At 47.5% G+C, this 19,364-nt stretch overlaps 2 protein-coding genes across 2 annotated transcripts; both read right to left on the reverse strand.

The window, feature by feature from the left end:
- Positions 1–2,732: 2,732 nt before the first annotated feature.
- LOC123130685 (probable inorganic phosphate transporter 1-4) lies at positions 2,733–4,690 on the reverse strand. Its single transcript, XM_044550507.1, has one exon. The coding sequence runs from the start codon at positions 4,616–4,618 to the stop codon at positions 3,017–3,019; it is 1,602 nt and encodes a 533-aa protein (XP_044406442.1). The 5' UTR covers positions 4,619–4,690; the 3' UTR covers positions 2,733–3,016.
- A 4,070-nt stretch (positions 4,691–8,760) lies between these two features.
- On the reverse strand, positions 8,761–16,421 carry LOC123127728 (inositol phosphorylceramide glucuronosyltransferase 1). The gene is made up of 10 exons (XM_044547542.1): positions 15,968–16,421; positions 13,541–13,661; positions 13,197–13,382; positions 12,504–12,652; positions 10,764–10,871; positions 10,515–10,652; positions 10,284–10,424; positions 9,523–9,802; positions 9,317–9,440; positions 8,761–9,022 (listed from the first exon to the last, which is right to left on the reverse strand). The coding sequence occupies exons 1-10, from the start codon at positions 16,220–16,222 to the stop codon at positions 8,899–8,901; spliced, it is 1,626 nt and encodes a 541-aa protein (XP_044403477.1). The 5' UTR covers positions 16,223–16,421; the 3' UTR covers positions 8,761–8,898.
- Between the last annotated feature and the right edge of the window lie 2,943 nt (positions 16,422–19,364).

Raw genomic sequence — 19,364 nt, forward strand, 5'->3', positions numbered from 1 at the left:
TGGGTGTTTGAGCATCCTAGACGGTTGAGGTCACCGCGAAGCCATAGTCCATTGTGGTGAAGCTTCGTGGTGTCGTTGGGAGCCTCCAATTGAGTTGTGGAGATTGCCCCAACCTCGTTTGTAAAGGTTCGGTCGCCGCCTCCAAGGGCACCAATAGTGGAATCACGGTATCTCGCATTGTGTGAGGGCGTGAGGAGATTACGGTGGCCCTAGTGGCTTCTTGGGGAGCATTGTGCCTCCACACCGCTCCAACGGAGACGTACTTCCTCTCAAAGGGAAGGAACTTCGACAACACATCCTCGTCTCCACCGTCTCCACTCTTGGTTATCTCGTTCCTTTACTTGTGGAAGCTTATTTGTTTCATATATCTTGCTTGCTTGTGTTCCTATCAGTATTGTATCATATAGGTTGCTCACCTAGTTGCATATCTAGACAACCTACTTTGATGCAAAGTTTAAATTGCTAAAGAAAATCTAAAAATTGTTAGTTGCCTATTCACCCCCCTCCCCCCTCTAGTCAACCATATCGATCCTTTCAGATGGGTTTACGTTTGTGGCTGGTGTATTGTCGTGCCCAAGCAATCGGGCAGTTCTTCCACCTCCAATACATGCAACCAATACTACCTAGCATGCTCGACCATCCCCTTGCTTCGTTCATTGCCATGAGATTCTTTGTTTCTTCTTCATTTGGAGATGGATGGTACTCTGGGCCAAAAACCCGGATCATTGTCTTCACAATGACATGGACACATTTGATGGTGGTATCTTCTCCAATCCAAAGATATTCATCCGCGTAGTCGATGGGAACACCATATGCAACCACTCTCATCACCGCCGATATTTTTTAATATGCACTAAAGCCAATCAAACTGGCGGCATTCCTACGTCGAGTGAAAATACGACAATTTTGCTCGCAAGCCTCGACAATGCGCACGAAAAGTGACCTACGCATTCGATATCGCCTACGAAAGAGGTGAGATGAATATGTCGGTGCCTCGACGAAGTAGTCCTTCATGAGCATCTTGTTGCAGAGAGCTCAGTTGCGAGGAATGCAGAGCCGGCCGACCATGGATCCGCGCCGCTTTTTCTTCGGTCCCGCCTCAAATTTGCCCATGAGATGCAACACCACTAGGTTGTCGAGATCATCAGCAATGATCATCTCTTCTATGTCCGAATCATCGGAGGAACTCCAATCCATCTACTAAATGCACATGAAACGTCCATGAATTTCAATTGAACCTACTCCCAACCAAATCGAGCACAAATAGGAGGGTGTTGGACATACCTCACCTAAAGTCGGCCGAAGCAAAGCCGCAAGGTCCCTTTCTTCGCCCCCGCCGCCCAAGTAAAGCAGCATCGCACCGGTCCGTTCTTCTCCCCGACGACCGAAGCAAAGCCGAGCTTCCCCCTTCCTCCGAGGCACACGGGCGAATCCCACGGATGTCGAGGCTCACCGCACCGGAACCAACCAGATCCACCTGCTACAAGACCGCGCTCCAAGCTCCAAGGCGGATCCATGGCACCGACGCCGGCCGCGAGCCCCGGAAACAAATGACCACCCCTGTGGTGAAACTTGGTGGAATGGATGCGGCGCGGGGAAGCCGAGGGGGCAGCAAGAACTGGCGGGGATGTGCGACGGCGGCGGCAGGGAGTGGTGGCGGGAAGTGAAGCCTACGGAAATGCTTTCGCACCAAAGGAAACGGGACCGACAAAATCGGGTGAAATCCCGTAGATATGGAGGAAATGGGCTTGCAGATTCAGGATCCCAAAAAAATCCAGGACGACCGATCTGGGGATCTATTCGGGTCGGGTTTACGTGCTCCGTCCCGCAAACCGACGGTTATTATGCTGGATGGCACGGTTTGAGGGTCTACTAGAGATGCTCTAAGGCTACCCTTGAAGTAAGCAGGGGGGTAATTTTCCGTCCTTTGGCCCATGTGTGTGCTCTTTGTTGGGCTAGGAGGTGGGTTGCCCCCCATTGAGGGGAGAATCCCTACATCATTGGGTGGGGGGGGGGGGCTTGAGTTTCTTTACTCTTGCCTTCTCCTTTGACTTATTTTTTTACGCGATCTTTTTCTTTTGACTTGTTGACCTTGAAATCCAGCTTGGACTACTGTTGACTGGGGTGGCTTGCCTGGACCTATGGGAGCTTGCTTGGACTATTATTGACCTTTTAGACTCTGGTTGACTAGTCTTGACTTTTGTTGACTACATATGTGTAATAAGCTGATGTTGATTACTTGAAGTACGATGGATGAATTTATTTGATGCTATCTGTAAAGAATATTTCAGTACTTCTATTTTAGTGATCAACTGATAAGCTTTTGTTGTTTCCTATGTGTTTGCATGTAATGAGTTGCAAATTTGAGTACCATTTTCTTTGCATGTAATGAGTAGGAAAAGGAATATTCTACACAAGTCGAAAGGCTGTCAAATATGCTGCAATTATGTATGTTCTTTCTTTCTACATCTTTTCTTTCATCGTTCAAATTTGTATCAACGGTTAAGATTCTATTGTGGCTAACAAGGTGGGAGACATAACAATAAGGGAACAAAGATGGGCCTCGAGAGGAGCACAAGTGGTTGCATATGGTGATAGGAGTTGTTGTGGAGGAAGATGTGGTGTGATCAATATCAAAGAGGAGAAACAATATCAAGCATCAGGAGAAAGAAGAGACACTAGAATAGTATTGATGTGTGCACATTTGGCTTGCATACTTGTGATATGTCCAATTGAATTGGTTCTAAACCATGTGTATTTGTCCTAAAAAAACTATGTGTGTCGATCAAAACATAAGTTGCACACGCATGCTTACTAGTAAAATGAGAAATCGTAAGTCTAATCTCGACAATTCCTTCCTCTTAATTCACATTTCCCCTCCGCGATAATTGTCAAACGCAGTGTACCTAGGGTCCTTGGAATGCATCTAATCCCAATCCCGGGTTCCCAGCACAAAACACATTCAAACAGCTTCTTTTTCATCGAGTGGTGCACACAGCCTACGTGCAGGCAGGTTCTACAAGGGAAGAACCTTGGAATCACCCAAATCTGCGTCCTCCCCGTTGATGGGCTCGCCGGACACCTCCTCCAGTGACCTCCCGTTCGGCTCAGGCAGGAGACAGGTGAAAATTATTCCCAACACATTGCACGCGGCCAGCACGAACAGTGAGGCACGCACGCCGATGCCCGACGGGTACCCGGTCTCCGTCTCATTGCTGCCGTCCGCCCTCTGCGAGGCGTACAGGAAGCCAAACGTCCCGACAATGGCGCCGACCTTGCCTGCCGCTGACGATATCCCGTGGCAGGTCGTCCGGACGTGCGCCGGAAAAATCTCGGCCGGTATGATGAAGGTGGTGCTGTTGGGCCCGAAGTTGGCAAAGAAGAAGGTGAAGGCGTACATGACCACCAGCCAGATTCGCCGGCCAGGCTGCGTCAGTTGGTGGTAGAAGCCGGCGACGACGAGCATGAGACCCTTCATCATGGTGAAGCCGAGGAACTGGATGGCCTTCCGCCCGACGACGTCCACAAAGGCGATGGTGAACCAGTAGCCAGGTAGTGTGCCGCAGAGCGCGATGATCGCCTGTGCACGGGCGACGCGGTACGCTTCCTCGAGCGCGCTCATGCTGTTTGCCTCGGGGATCCACTTGATGTCCCTGAAGATCTCCTCCTGGAGAATGATCTGGGAGTAGAAGACGATGTCGAGCACGAACCAGGACGCAACGGCGCCGACGAGATGCCAGCCGTGGCGGCGGGCGAAACGGCGGGAGAAGACGCCGTAGTCCCTGTCCTTGGTGAAGCCCTCGATCTTGTCCTGCTCGCCGCTGAACTCCACCTTGAGCACCTTGGACATGTCGCGCGCGGCCTTCTCGGCGTCGCGGGCGACCAGCGCCGTATAGCGCGCCGTCTCCGGCATCATCACCCTCCAGCGGTAGGTGAAGACGGCTGGGATGGCGCCCACCATGAGGATGATGCGCCACACGTAGTCAGCCTGCGGCGGGACCGAGGCCATGGGGTCTTCCGCGTACGTCGGCGGGTCGAAGCGCGCCTGGAACGTGGCGGAGACGACCAAGGTGACAATGCAACCTGCGAGGATGCCAAACCCTTCCATGGCAAACACGGCCGCGATGAGGCTCCCGCGCGTCCTCTTGTTGGAGTACTCGGAAATGATGGTCGCGGAGAGCGGATAGTCTCCGCCGATGCCGACGCCGAGCCAGAACCGGAAGAAGCAGAGCGTGGCCATGACGCCGTCGGCCGTGTTCCCGAACGACAAGCCGGAGAGGAAGGAGCCCATGATCATGAGCATGATGGTCTTGCCGTAGAACTTCTTCCGGCCGACCTTGTCGCCGAGCCAGCCAAACAAGAGCTGGCCCACGATCATGCCGCAGAAGGTGACGCCGTTGATGGCCGCCTCGATCCGGCGGGGGAGCATCCCGGGCTCTCGTTGGCCCGGGACTTGGTAATAGATGCGTCCGAGGAGCTTGGTGACCAGGGTGATGCAGAAGATGTCGTAGGCGTCGGCGAAGAAGCCCATGCCGGCGATCACCACCGCCCACGCGTGGTACCTCTGCGTCCTCGCCACGTCCAGCGCGTGAAGCACCTGCAGCTGCTGCCGTGCCATGGCCCGCGCGCCGTCTCCCCCGTCCACACTTGTTGGCCGGTGCAAAGCAAGATTCAAGACGGCCCTCGATCGTGTGTGTACAGGGAATGTGAGCCAAGTCATAGGCGAGCAAGGGGGGTATAAAAGCCGGCTTACTGCTTTGCTTTGTCTAGATGTGCCAAATGGGAACAATAGCAAGATACGAGGGTGGTATAGCTGCATGTGGCTATCTTGTAGCATGTGCATGTACAAGACAATGAACTTGCTGAATGCGGGGAGAAGGAACAAAGGGGGTGGAAACTCCAAGGCGCCGGTGTGCAGCGAAGGGTTCATCGTAGGGCCGGCGCAATGCGCAACATACGGCATGGGGATGATAGTGTCTTTTTGAATGCAGGTGTGACTAACCGGTTTGATTTGTGAGGCAACTTATCTCTTTAGCTTTCAGTTAAGTCTGGTATCGTCCATTTTATTACTTTGTGATTTGTGCTCGTGGGTAGAGCACCTGGTTGGCTGGTATTGCATGTGTTTTCAGTCGATTTTCTAGCCGGTGTTCTTCCGTAGTTTTTTGAAATTCTACATCATTTTTTAGCTAGTTTAAAAAAAACAGACTCGGTCAACCCAGCCCTTTGTGTCCGAATTAATATAACCGACCAAATGGGTTGGCTCACAGCTTTCGTGTACATGATTGGTGAGAATCCCGCGCGTCCCGCGAATATGCTAGCTTCTTTCTTTTTAGGTAAAAAAATGTTGTTTAGCTAGTACTCGACCATGGCCCAACTGCAGAAGAAAACCCGGCTAGAAAATCGATTGAAAACGAATGCAACATCATCAACCACGTACTCTACCCATGAGCATGAATCACAAAGCAACATAAATGGGCCTAAACCTACATAAAACCGCCGTGTCATCATCATCGTCGCCGAGATCCCTTCGGATACAACCCTCCTATCTACAAGCTTCCATGACTACTTTTAGATCATAAGATCAACGGCACATTCCACATTGTCGATGGCTCTATCAAGCCTCTCTCTTATCTTTCCTCTTCTCTAAGTAAACCTATCACCAATATAGTACATATCCATTAGGCCACACCGACCCAAGCAATCTTGAAAAGCTTCCGTGAACCTGAGATGTCTTGAATTGCCCCCCTTCCTTTTCACTATTTAATCAAAATTCGTTGAATTCCCTAGGACCATCCATGGGATGTTGAACAACGCATGTAGGTCCACATGATTTCTTTATGTTCTTCCCTTGAATTCTCAGATGGGCCTCAGCAAAGTCGGTTATTTTCACATGATTCCACTACAACATCAAAGGACCGCCACTTTTCAAATCACTCTCATAAATGAGCATGTGATGGAACCCTTTATAACTCGGAATTTTCCCCACCTTAGCTTTCGACAAATGTGTCTCGAACAGGAAAGTTACATCCGACTGTATTTGCTTATGTACCTGAAGCGCACGAACTGCTCGGGCAGAGCTCAACCCGTGACGGTTCCATTTTTAATTTTTTATTGCTCTCTGATATCTCATTATTTTGGCAGTTCCAATTTTAATTTTTTTTATTGCTCCCTGACATCTCATTGTTTTGACTTATATCATTGTCCCCACCACCAATCTTTCACTTCTTATTGCGAAATGACTTCTAGGGTGTACCATCACCATCAACTTCTTTATCATCATTATCGACATCTTCAAAAGGTACTACCATAGCAGCCACCTTCTTGTTCTTCTCCGGATATTCGTTCTGTTTATTTGGTAGCTTCTTAGCTAAAGAAACAATTGCAAGCCTCTTGCATATAACTGGGTTCATATCATATAAGTTTCCAAAGCTCCCCCTTCCACGCTCGTGATCATACGCATCAAGTTCCATCTTCATCCCATTTGTATCTACGGCGTGTGCAGGGGCATGGCGGCGTGGCATCCGGGAGCGGGGTGGCGACGCCTGGCAGGTGCTCGCGCGGGCGGCTCTGCGGCGACAAAGGTGGCTACGGTTGTTGTCGGCGGTTGCGCTGCAGGTGGTGCGGGCTTAGCGGTGGCCTGGGTGGCTCCGCACGTGCGGGAGCTCGGCATGCGACGGCTCTGGTCGCCGCTGCACCTCGTCGTCTGGCTGTGTGGATGCTGGAGGTGGATGGCGGACGCTGGTGGGGGCTCTTGCTGTCCAATCACGACGCCGGTCCGAGAGTGGCTCCAATCCTTTCCCTGCTGAGCTTGCACATGTCGCGGTATAGGGTTGGACCTTTACAAGCGATGGCCACCGTTGAGGGATGGATCTGGCGCTGGGAGGGCCGCAGAACCATCCTTGCCTCCCGTCTAGTGGCACACCGAGGAGCTCGTCCTTGCACGGCCGGGGCAGGACGCGGCGGTGGTGGCCGCGTGCAGGCGACCCGGTGGTGGGCCTTAGACCTGGGGGTCGTCCAAGGGTGGGGAAGGAGTGCCTTCCTGCCCGTTTTCTTTACCGGTCATGGCTGCAAGCTTTGGTTGGGGATGGTGTTGGGGTCATGGGTGTCGGGGTGGCGACCCTAGAGGTAGGAGGCGTGGGCTCATGGGCGGAGCGCACGGCTCGGGTGGGAGCTGGTTTCCATGGCAGTGCGGGCGGTGTGGTGGTCAGGGTGCGATAGCCGAAGGTGTGGGTACGGCGGGCCTGGCTTGTTGTGCCTCGCCTCGGTGACTTTGAGGACTTCCCGAGGTGAAAACATGTTTTGGCTTTGCCAAGCCGGCGGCGCCGGCGCCTATGGGTGTCGCCTCCTTCTTGAAGGCGTCGTCGCAGCTCCTCTACATGCTTCGGTTGCTCCGAGGGAAACCTTGATCTCGGGATCAGGCGGTGGCGACAGTCCTGTGGCATGCCCTTTATGAAGGCACCGCCTTGGAATGTTCGGCTCGCCGTGCACAGCTTCCTCTCTTCACGGTGACTCGCTCACAGTTGAGGTCTTCGGAGACTCCAAGTGGTGCTCTCTCTACCTACATGTAGTTGCTTGGAGTGGATGGGTTGGTTTAGCTGTTCTTATACACCCTTGTATCTTGTCTTGAGTGTGTGTGTTGTGGAGGTGAGTTGTATGTGTTGGTTTGTTTGATGATCGTTGCTTTATATATAAAGCAGGCCGCGGGCCTTTTTTGGTATGTAGGGTTTGAATATCCCCTCTGCCAGCCATAACCCATCCAGTTTGATCACTCCATCTCCCTTGTTCTCGACCACCTCGCCCATAGCCATTGCTTCGACCACGGCCTCTACCTCCACTAGCCATAATGAAATCTCCCCCATTCAAGCTTGCCTGATCATGCTCACCCGATCCGCGCTCTTGATATAGATGCTCAATCGGTCCACATTTACCACAAAATCGACAGCTTCTCATACCTAGAAAAATTCCTACTTTTGATCCGTCGTTATTGACACAAAACAGCTCGACTTCGTGTTAATATCCAACTTCACCTTAACTCAACACGAACTGCCCTACAAAGCTCAGCTTGATCTGGACCTCCTTAACGGCTTAACCTCAACAATACCTTTAGCCATACCTCTAATTATTGCCTCCTTCAAAAAAGTTGCCGGGGAACTTGTAAATTTGAGTCCAGACCGTGGTTTTATCAAGCTTTATCAACCAGGGTGTGAGAGCCCGTCATATTCGTGTATGATCAAGGCATGGTTCCTAAACAGCAACGACCCCTTTACGACACCTTACCCCAATCTGCCAAGCAATCGAATTGGAATGTAAACAAATTGCCATCCACTTTCTTCCGGGTGACCTCCCATGCCAGATTCCATGCAGATCACATGTGGTCGAACAATGCCCCCTCCTGGCTAAACCCTAGTTACTTTGTGTGTACTTTGGCAATAGCCACTAGCTTCTACATCGTCTGCCATATGTCGCCTCGAATTTGTCTTCCTTTCCAATCAACCGAGAGAGACCAGGCAAACTGCGGACGAGAGGCAGGACGAGATCAGCTGAGAAACCACTCTCGACCAGGTTACCACCGCCAGAGAAAAAATGAAACCCTCTAGGGGGGTGACGACTTTGTTCGATCATTTTGATTTTTCACTAGGTTTGTTTTACCTTTGTTTGGCTGTCCTTTGATTTGTTTCCTGTCGAGCGTGTGTTTTGTGTCGCTTTGCCATTCTCTTTACTCGCTGCGAGAGCTAGAGTTAAAAGAAGAAATACACCTTGTAAAACTAAAGTTGCACATGAGTGCAACTATCCAATTTCCTGGGCATTTTTCTACTAATAAATGAATCATAGAACATTGTGTTTACAGACTTATGATACAACATGGGCACATGGAACACATAATACAAAAAATTGCTTCTACCTCTCGGGGATTTTCGATCTACCTCTTTGACCCTTGACAAAGGCGGACATAGCCAGATGCTCCGAAGCGTATGTCATAAATGACGCCAGCACCACACCACCCGCTACCATCAACCCAAGTCTGCCAAAGGAAATGGAATTTTGTTAAGACAGTACAAACACATGACAAAAACATAAACATCACAGTTGCAAGCTTGCAATTGTCCATGTAAAAAGTCCTATGGCGAAGTGCCAATTAAGATATCTCATGCTCAGGAGCAACTTCCAGAAAACATTTTGAATTTAATCACAACTTAGTACAGTTTCGACGGGTTGGAAGCGGACTAAAAGAATTTCCAAGTTACAGTCAAATTATTTTGTCGTACCCTGAAATGAAGAAGCATAGACATAGACAAGAAACCACCTACTATCTTACTTTGCAAAAATGGCAGTTATGCCAAGGACGGTTGGTGATAATGGTGCTATCGTAGAGATGGTAGCCATCCCCATCCAATAGAAAGCTGAAGTTGTGTCACAATCAGACGTATTCTGCTGATGGCCTGCAAACAGACCACAGCGTCCGTTAGCTCAGCTTGGACAAGAAACTATAAGTTGACACGAAATTTCTAGAAGCTAACGTACCTGTGCCAGTATGATTCTCCGATAAATCCAAACTGCCATACCCAGCTTGATTTGCACTAAAACTTCCCCATTTGTATACAAAACGAAGGTAGCTCCCGAACAACAAAAAGAATGTCACAAAGGTCCACTCGAACATCAGCAGCAAACCCGTCCATGGCATCACTTGCCGTGGAATAACAAGGAAGGCAAATGCAAGAGATATCAATGCACACATGAAACAGACTGCCACAGCGATTGCACCAAAATAAGAAGGCAACTTCAGATGTGCTCCAGTAGATACCTGCGAGAGTTAAGAAGTCATCAAGATATGGTCATGAATGTAACCTTGTTTACTAGAAAGATGGAATGAAATATGATACGTGCGAGCAGTCAGGACTAAATATAAATAGTGAAAGCGGTATAAAGATAGCTCCTCTGTCTGTGACCATGTGAACACTTGAATAGTTTGTTTAAGAAAACGAAACCTTACCATTCATATGAATCTACAGGTTTTCAATAGACGAAATTATTATCATAAACAAGAAGTTTGAATGGTATATTGATGCCACAGCTGTTTAGCATGACACCATTTACTAACAGCGCGTAAAGGGCTACTACTTAAAAGTGGCTAGCGAAAATTGATAAAAAAATGTTTTCTTATAGGACAATAATGGCCATCTTATATTCTTTAACTTTACTCAATACCTATAGCAAGACACCATTGTGTACTTATTTAGTAGCAAGAATTACAATCCACCATTTACAGTTGAAAAGGAACCAACCTTTTGATTTGATATACCAAAGGAAGATGAAGCCACTCCAACTGTTGAATAAGACGGAAGTTCCTCTTCAGATTTGTATTTGTAGCGAGCTTGTCTAGCAAAAGCACACAGAGTTCTCATACTCAACAGCTCCTTATTAGTCTGTCAAAAAAAATAAAACAAGCATCAGCTTTTAAGTGCAAATATCTATGAAATTAAAGGAAATATTTTCAGCAAGAAAAGGACTTTAACCTGAAAGCATGATCCATAATAACCACATAACAGCATGCAAATGGGAAGAATGAAGAGAATTTTGACTACCAACTGGTCACGAGGGTTTTTCCCTCCACCAGTTCCAGGAAGAGATTCTTCAAGATTTTGCCTAACATCCTGCAACCATAAATAACACAAGTTCATTGGTATCATGCTGCTACTTAACGTTTCATTTTGAACCACACGAGAAGTAGCTTATTAGCCCGTCAAAAAGAAGTAGCTTATTACCTGCCATACAGCTACAGGTTTAACAAGCCAAGCTGTCCACCAGTCCCACGGCTTAAGAGGTCCAAGTGTGTAGTGAATAACCCTAAGTTCTTTCTCATCGACCATCCACTGAAGCAAATGTAAGAAGGTAAGTTTCACAAATAATCAACAGGCGGGCGTCAATGGTATGTGACAACAAATTCACATAAGGATTTTGTGTCCTAAATCTCGTGATAGTGTTAGTGCGATATTGAAAAGTTTGTGTCAAAATCTGAAATATTGGTGCTTTGAGCACTAATGCCAAATTTGTACATTAATCAAGCTCTACAGAAACATAAGACAAGGCCATCTCAAAAACAGGGATGGAAGAACCGCTGCTAGGAAGCCAGTTACTGCTAGTAGGCAGATCCACAGGAAAGGGCCGGGATTTGGAAAATCAACAGGTGAGATGCTTCCAATCATACTGTTATACGTAAAAACAGAAAACCAAAACTTGGTTCCATATGTTTTTCCCAAAATAATACTTCCTCTGTTCCTAAATATTTGTCTTTTTAGAGATTTCAAATGAACTACTACATACGGATGTATATAGACATATTTTAGAGTGTAGATTCACTCATTTTACTCCGTATGTAGTCACTTGTTGAAATCTCTAGAAAGACAAACATTTAGGAACGGAGGTAGTAGGTGTTATCCTTCGAACCAAGTCAGAAATTAGGTTCGATCAGTTTTAGGTTAAGTTGAATTTTCCGAAGAGACTTAAATGAAGGCTGAAGGGGAAGAAACCCCTTGGCATATACTCCCTCCGTTCCTAAATATAAGTCTTTTTAGACATTTCAAATGGACTACAACATACGGATGTACGTAGACATATTTTAGAGTGTAGATTCACTCATTTTGCTCCGTATGTAGTCATTTGTTGAAATCTCTACAAAGACTTATATTTAGGAACGGAGGGAGTACATAGAGGAGGAAGTGGGGATTCGAACCCAGGTCAAGTTGAATTTGAAAGGGAGAACCGGTAGAAGATATAGTAAAAAGAGCTAGTTTTCAAGGAATCGAACAAAACTCAGCACCAGCTGTGTTAGTGTGCTACATCAAGAGAGCTTGATACAAACTCTCTTTTTTCAGTTTTAACGCAACATTCCATTCAAGGAGTGGAACATTATCTAATTCTAATGTTTAGTGAAAATAATAATTCCAATACCTCTAGTCAAGTACTCCCTCTGTAAACTACTCCCTCCGTCCCACAGTATAAGATGTTTTTGCAAGCTAATATAGCTTGCAAAAATGTCTTATATTATGGGACGGAGGGAGTAATATAAGATTTTTTTAGATCACTACTTTAGTGATCTAAAAGATCCTATATTAGTTTACAGAGGGAGTATAATAGAAGGTTCAAATAAGATACGATAGAAGGCTTCAAACAAAACATGAAATGCTTAGCGAATAAAAACCTTTTCAATGTATTGTTAACATATACGAATATACTCCAGGATAAAAGATAATCTCAAATGTATTACTAGAATTCTAGGAGATTTTTTTTTCTTTGTTAACACGAGAAGAGAAAAAACTTGAATGATGGATTGAGTATACAGGGTTCCTAATGTCATGCTTCCTAAAAAATGTAATAGTAAGGGGGCAGCCCGGTGCATGTAGCTCCCGCTTGCGCAGGGTCCGGGGAAGGGTAGTAACAACACTGTCGGTATCAGAGAATGCAAAACAAATATATGATCAATATGTGAGTGCATAGAGTATAACCTTATTCGCAAGCATGTAAAGACCGACATCAGCATTGTACAATGTGGAGAGGCGTTGCGTCTCAGGTTCAGGTGTTAAAGGTTTATTGGGATCATAAACACGGGAATTGGCAAACTCAGCATAATACGAATTGAGAAAACCTTGATCTCCTGCATGATCAAGTCAATATACTAATTCAGTGTTATAAGATATAAAACATGAAAAAAATGATAAGGGTAGAACAGAAAGGACAACAACAAACACATTTCACATATGTACATATGCAGCACCAACAGCTCCTCTAAATTAACTAAAAGCTCCAACCATCACGTGATTGAGGGAAAAGAGGTTCCCAGAGTATGCAGAAATCTCTAAGCAAGTAATACAAATATTGAGTAGCAAAAGCACTTTCTTCACATTGTTCATCTCAATTACTCAAACAAGGACTACTGCTTTCCTTGACATACCATGTTCCAAAGGACAGAAGGTGCAGGGTAATTTTCAGTTGGACAAATATAGAGCAATGAGTTACTCAAGCCTACTCCCTCCATTCCAAATTACTTGCCGCAGAAATGGATGTATCTAGAACTAAATTACATCTAGATACATCCATACATGCGACAAGTAATTCGGAACGGAGGGAGTAGTTCAAAAAGAAAAAGGGAAACAAAATAGCAAGAAAAACATGCACGATAAGTACGGTAATGCACTCACCTCCCGTGTAAGAAGGTAAGCTGTCAACTTTGTTCATCATATCCTTGAAAAGAGTTTCAGATGGCTCAACAACCATTACTCCAGAATTCATTCTCTCAGAATGTTTCAAGTTTGCACAGAACTTTCCACAGTTGAAAAGATCCTCAATACTTTTCACCACAACGGTGTCTGCGTCGAGATAAACAACTGGAAAACAGTAAACTATGAGAAACGTGTTGTGTCACAATAATAAAAAATAACAAACTAAAACTGAATCAGAATAGCATATATCTAATTAAACCAAAAAGATATGCAAAAAATAAGAAAATTCATGAAAGGGTAGAAAAAATGCTATCCAAGCATACCTTTTCTGTAGGTAGTCATGTTGAATATTTTCAATTTGGTATACACACCCCAAAACCTTGTTGGCCTCACTTGATTAGGATTCGCCAGCAACGTTATATGCTTCACTATAAAACCGTCGGCCTGTCATATATCAAAAATGAAGTGGGTACTAATCTGCAACAGAATTTGAAAAAAAATGATGTCACAAAAAATAAAGACAATGCTGGGTCTCTTTGGTCTGCTGAGTGAAGTTGCCTCCAAAAATCATGTCAAATTCCAAAGTAAAGAACTATAACAGGGTCCACATCGTATCTCACTTAGGACCCATTTCCAGTTAGTGGATGGCCCTGGAGGTTTTAGGCACATAAAGCTCTAATGATGCAGTATTTAAGGTATAACCTTTCGATATTTTTTTATTTTTTATGCATACTCTGAATCGCTAACCACTGACATAATATAACCTAAGAGCTAAGATATTGCGTGTGCGCCCATGCGTGTTATTAAACATATTTTTTGTGTTTTGCTGGTAGAAATCTAGTATCCTAGAGGAGCAAGAAACAAGCAGCAGTGTCCCTGTAAACAGCTTAAGGGAGTAATGAGCTACGTTATGCTTGAGTGAGATGATATGATCGTGCGGTCTGCTATCAGAGTTAAGGCTGCCAAGAGGAGGACTATTGAAGCTTTGGTGTGATAAGAGGTAAGCGATCAACTTTGTGTGTTAGAGCTAGGCCCATGAGGCCCATGTATATATGTATATATGCATAGCAAAGAAGACACAGGATTCCCTCAAAAAAAAAAGCAAAGAAGACACAGGAGGGATGTAGATTCTAGAATATTTCTCAAATTACCACAGGAGAGTATCAATAAAGTATCAAGTGTTGCACAATCCGAGTCTTAAACAAGAACAAGAACGACTAGTCACTTCCTAGAGCATTACCATACCCCTAGTTTCTCTGTCTATTCCCTGCCACCATTCACAGCACCTGATCACTCACCAAAGTGTACAGTACAACCCCTCCTCCAGTGTCTTATCCCTACAACCTCTCAAGCTCTCAGGGCAACTCCAACGCGGGTCACAGTCCAGACACTTTTAGCCATCCAAACCGGGTCACCAAATCGGTCTGGACTGGTCCGGAAGTCTGAAATCCTACAAACTGGCACCAAATTGAGGGGAGGTTTGCGGGAGTCCAGATGTCCGCCTGGCGCACTGTCAGTTGGACCACATATTCCTACAGCCCATGTGTCCTAGTCATCTCTTTCCCCTCTCGGTCAGCCTGGCCCACTGTCAGTCATGGCCTACAGTCCGGATTGAGTAAATTGCAAAAAAAAACCACCACAATTGTGCAAAAGTCATCAAACACCCACCAAAATGCATGTTTTCTGGTGGTTTTTTCCTGAAGCATTGATAACTTGGACCCAATTATGGTGGTTTTTTGCAATTTACTCATCCGGATTTGATGAATACGGTTGGATGGTTGAGCTGTCCGCGGACACGTCCGGACATGCCCGTGGATATTTGGTGACCCATATTAAATGACTTCCCCTTGGAGATGCCCTAAGCTTCCTCATTATAACTTAAAAGGGCATTCCATAGACGCAAGTGAACTTAAGACCCTGATCACAGAGTGTAGAAACTGTGTGGGTGGGGAATATGATTTAAAGCAAATCAGACGGGGATCTGCTGAAGTATTCATTATGATAACACGTAGGTACTCCTTAATCTTACTGTAGTCAAAGATTGGATTACAAAGAAATAAAAATGCCCTCACAGCCACAATCTACCAAATGAAGTAATGAACCTAAAATCCCATAAAGTCTCTCAGAGCGGATGGATTTGTACCATCATAGTCTTCCCTCTAAATAGTGGTACTAATGACTGCTACACTCATCCTGGGATTGACACAAATAGAACCATATCTCCTTTTAACAGATTTCCTTAGACCTACTAAATGTGTCAAATATTTACTTGTGTTCCTGTAACACGGGTTTGCTTCATCAGCATACTCAGTACACCAATATTGCGCAGTCACAATTCACAGGGTTTGTTCCCAGCTCTAACACTCCATCTTCACACCACAGTACACATATCGGAGGAAAAGATAGATGCACTCGGCATCTAAGTGCCAAAGCATGCGCTTCAAAAATGCAAGTAAAATTGAGAATTGAGATGGGTTGTATTTCTATCCGTGAGCTTTCTGCACCAATGAGACATTACTGCACAGTGCACACACAGTTGTTTGATTCTACATCATGATGAAGCACAACTGCACAAGTGAATTACTAAAGTACGAGAGAGAGACGAGCCTAAGTTCAAACTAGAAACATAAGCTGCGAGCTCCATCTTGGCCCGGTCCAACATTAAACTAACAAATAGGACCGATCAGCACGCAAGCTCATAGTACCAGTTTTGCTGACTTGTCGACTGAAGCACAGATGTGCGCGCATACCTCGAGGAGCTTCCGAGAGTAGTCAGAGACGCCGTCGGAGACGAGCACGACAAGGTCCCGGCGGGTGCCCATATCGCGGATGGACTTCCCGAGGACGCGCACGCCCAGGACGAACTCGTCCCCGTAGAGCAGCGTCGCGTACGCCTCCTCCGCCCCCGCCGCGGTCGCCACCCCGCCTCCGCCGCCGACGGCCAGCAGGGCCACCGCGGCGAGGAGGGCGGCCCAGAGCCCCAGCTTGTGCGGCCTCCACCGCATCGCGAGCCGGGCCGGGCCGGATCGGTTGCCGCGGGGAGGAGAGAGAGAGAGGGGCGGTGGAGGGGGGAAAGCGCGGCGAAGAGCCGAGGAAGCGGCGGAAGGAGCAACGACGGTTTCCCGCAGCGCCTCGTCTGTTGGCCCGTTTTCCTTTCCGTCAAAGAGAGTGTGGAGTTTGGAATTTTCGTTGGCCGTTCAAGTCCAGGACGAACGGCGATGGCTACAACTCTGCGAGCGCGTGCGCCTACAGGTGGATTTCGTTGGCTTGAGAGAAGGAACATGGAGCCGAGCTGGAAAGGTCGGACGGCTGCACGGCACATGTTTTGCTTCTCTGGACCAACACACAATAAGCTTCGGCCGGAGGCACGTATACACTTCCGAATGTTTTTTTTAATACAATCCAGACGCAAGTGCTTATATACACGCGCATACACTCATCCCTATGAACGCACGCACGCACACCCTCTCTCTATGAGCACCTCCGAAAGACTGAACCGGCATATCATCTTGAAATTTACAAAGTCACCATAGACACCTCGTCGTCGACGGAAACGTCTCCTCACATAGAATGCGCATCGCCGGAAATCCTGAAATAAATCCAGGAATAGATGCAAGCACCAGAATTTGAATCCTGATGGGCTGGATACCACAGTCCCTCTAACCATCCAACCACATGTTGGTTCGTCACTTTCGAATGTACGTACGACAGAAGTGTTTCTATACGTGTTGAGTATACGTATTTAGCATGTGTATTCTTGTACTCCGGGTCTTCCTTCTTGTATTTAGCATGTGTATGTCGGCTTGGTCCTCCTCCTCCGGTCCTAGCAACCCGTTTGACTCCTCCTATGGGACCGAACCCGAAGAGCCCCTCACTGCGGACATCCGCAACATCCCCCTCTCCGGTCACGTTTCCATCGCCCTCTCCCACACCTCCGCCAATTACTATGTGTGGAAAACCTACTTCAATCTTCTATTCTGTGAGTACAATCTTCGGGATCATGTGGACGACCTCTCCAACTTCTTCGCCGGCAACCACGACGCCAACTGGCTGGCCATCGACGCCACCCTCATCCGGTGGTTCTTCCTCACCGTCTCTCCGGACATCTTCCACACCGTCGTTCACGATAGGGACGATGCCTACACGGTGTGGACCAAGATCAATGGCCTCTTCATTGACAACAAGCTTCAACGGATTGTTTTTTTGCAGCAGGAATTTTTTGGGTGCCACCAGAACGACTCCACCATCAACGCCTACTGTCTCCGGCTCAAGACCCTCTCCGACGAGCTCAACGACGTCGGGTTCAAGGTGGGAGATGAGCTTCTCCTCTCGATGCTCACCGCCGGCCTCAACGAGGACTTCAACAACGCCGCGTCCAACCTCACCCTCATGGTCAACCCCACCTACAAGCGGGCGGTGGCCTATCTTCGTCTTGAGGAGCGGCGGATGAAGCACCTCCGCACCTGTGCTGACCACACCGCCCTCGCCGCCGGCCTCTCCCACGGTGCCTCTACACCACCATCGGCGCCTCGCCCTCCAGTTGCCGCGCCGCACGCGCTCCCCCCTGGCACCGCAGCTGCCCCAACTGGCGCGCAACGGCGGGAATCGTCGCGACGGTCAGCGTCAAGGCGGAGGGAAAGGTGGCGGTGGAGGTGGTGGCCAATCCTCACAGCCCTGCTACGGCGGGCAGCAGCCCCCGCCGCCCTGGGCCGGCGGCTACAACCCTTGGACGGGGTCGTACATGCGTACAACATGCCGGTGCTGCGACCCCCCGCCCTGGGCATCCTTGGCCCCCGCCCGGCCTCCCACCAGGCCCTCCTGGCCGCGCCCCAACCGGGTGCACTTGGCGCCTACGGCGGACCCCCCCCCCCCCCGCCCCGCCCGTCGTGTCTCCCTACGGCGCGTACGGCGCCCTGGCTATGGCACGGGCTACGCCCCCGCAGCCCTACCCCGACACGTGGGACCCGTCGCTCTTAGCGGCGCTTCAGCAGTCGCCACCCTCCTCCGGTGGTGGTGGTGATTGGTTCATCGACTCCGGCGCCACTGCCCATATGTCTGCTCACCCGGGTAACCTATCCTCCATCTATCCTACTTTCACTCCCTCATGCATCATCATCGGCAAAGGTGTGTTGGTCTCCCTATATCTCATGTTGGTTCTGCTAGTTTTCCCTCTAACTCTCTGCTACCTCTTCAGCACTGCGTTGGATTTCTTTGAAGAGGAAAGGATGATGCAGCAAAGTAGCGTAAGTATGTCCCTCGGTTTTTGAGAACCAAGGTATCAATCCAGTAGGAGGCTATGCGCGAGTCCCTCGTACCCGCACAAAGCAAATAACTCCTCGCAACCAACGCGATAAGGGGTTGTCAATCCCTTCACGGTCACTTACGAGAGTGAGATCTGATAGATATGATAAGATAATATATTTGGTATTTTTGTGATAAAGATGCAAAGTAAAACAAAAGCAAAGGAAATAACTAAGTATTGGAAGATTAATATGATGAAGATAGACCCGGGGGCCATAGGTTTCACTAGTGGCTTCTCTCAAGAGCATAAGTATTTTACGGTGGGTGAATGAATTACTGTTGAGCAATTGACAGAATTGAGCATAGTTATGAGAATATCTAGGTATGATCATGTATATAGGCATCACGTCGGAGACAAGTAGACCAACTCCTGCCTGCATCTACTACTATTACTCCACTCATCGACCGCTATCCAGCATGCATCTAGAGTATCAAGTTCATGAAAATAGAGTAACGCCTTAAGCAAGATGGCATGATGTAGAGGGATAAACTCATGCAATATGATGAAAACCCCATCTTGTTTTCCTCGATGGCAACAATACAATACGTGCCTTGCTGCCCCTACTATCACTGGGAAAGGACACCGCAAGATTGAACCCAAAGCTAAGCACTTCTCCCATTGTAAGAAAGATCAATCTAGTAGGCCAAACCAAACTGATAATTGGAAGAGACTTGCAAAGATAACCAATCATACATAAAAGAATTCAGAGAAGATTCAAATATTGTTCATAGATAATCTTGATCATAAACCCACAATTCATCGGTCTTAACAAACACACCGCAAAAAGAAGATTACATCAAATAGATCTCCACAAGAGAGGGGGAGAACATTGTATTGAGATCCAA

The sequence above is a fragment of the Triticum aestivum genome, chromosome 6A, assembly GCF_018294505.1.
Source record: "Triticum aestivum cultivar Chinese Spring chromosome 6A, IWGSC CS RefSeq v2.1, whole genome shotgun sequence".
Taxonomy (NCBI): Eukaryota; Viridiplantae; Streptophyta; class Magnoliopsida; order Poales; family Poaceae; genus Triticum; species Triticum aestivum.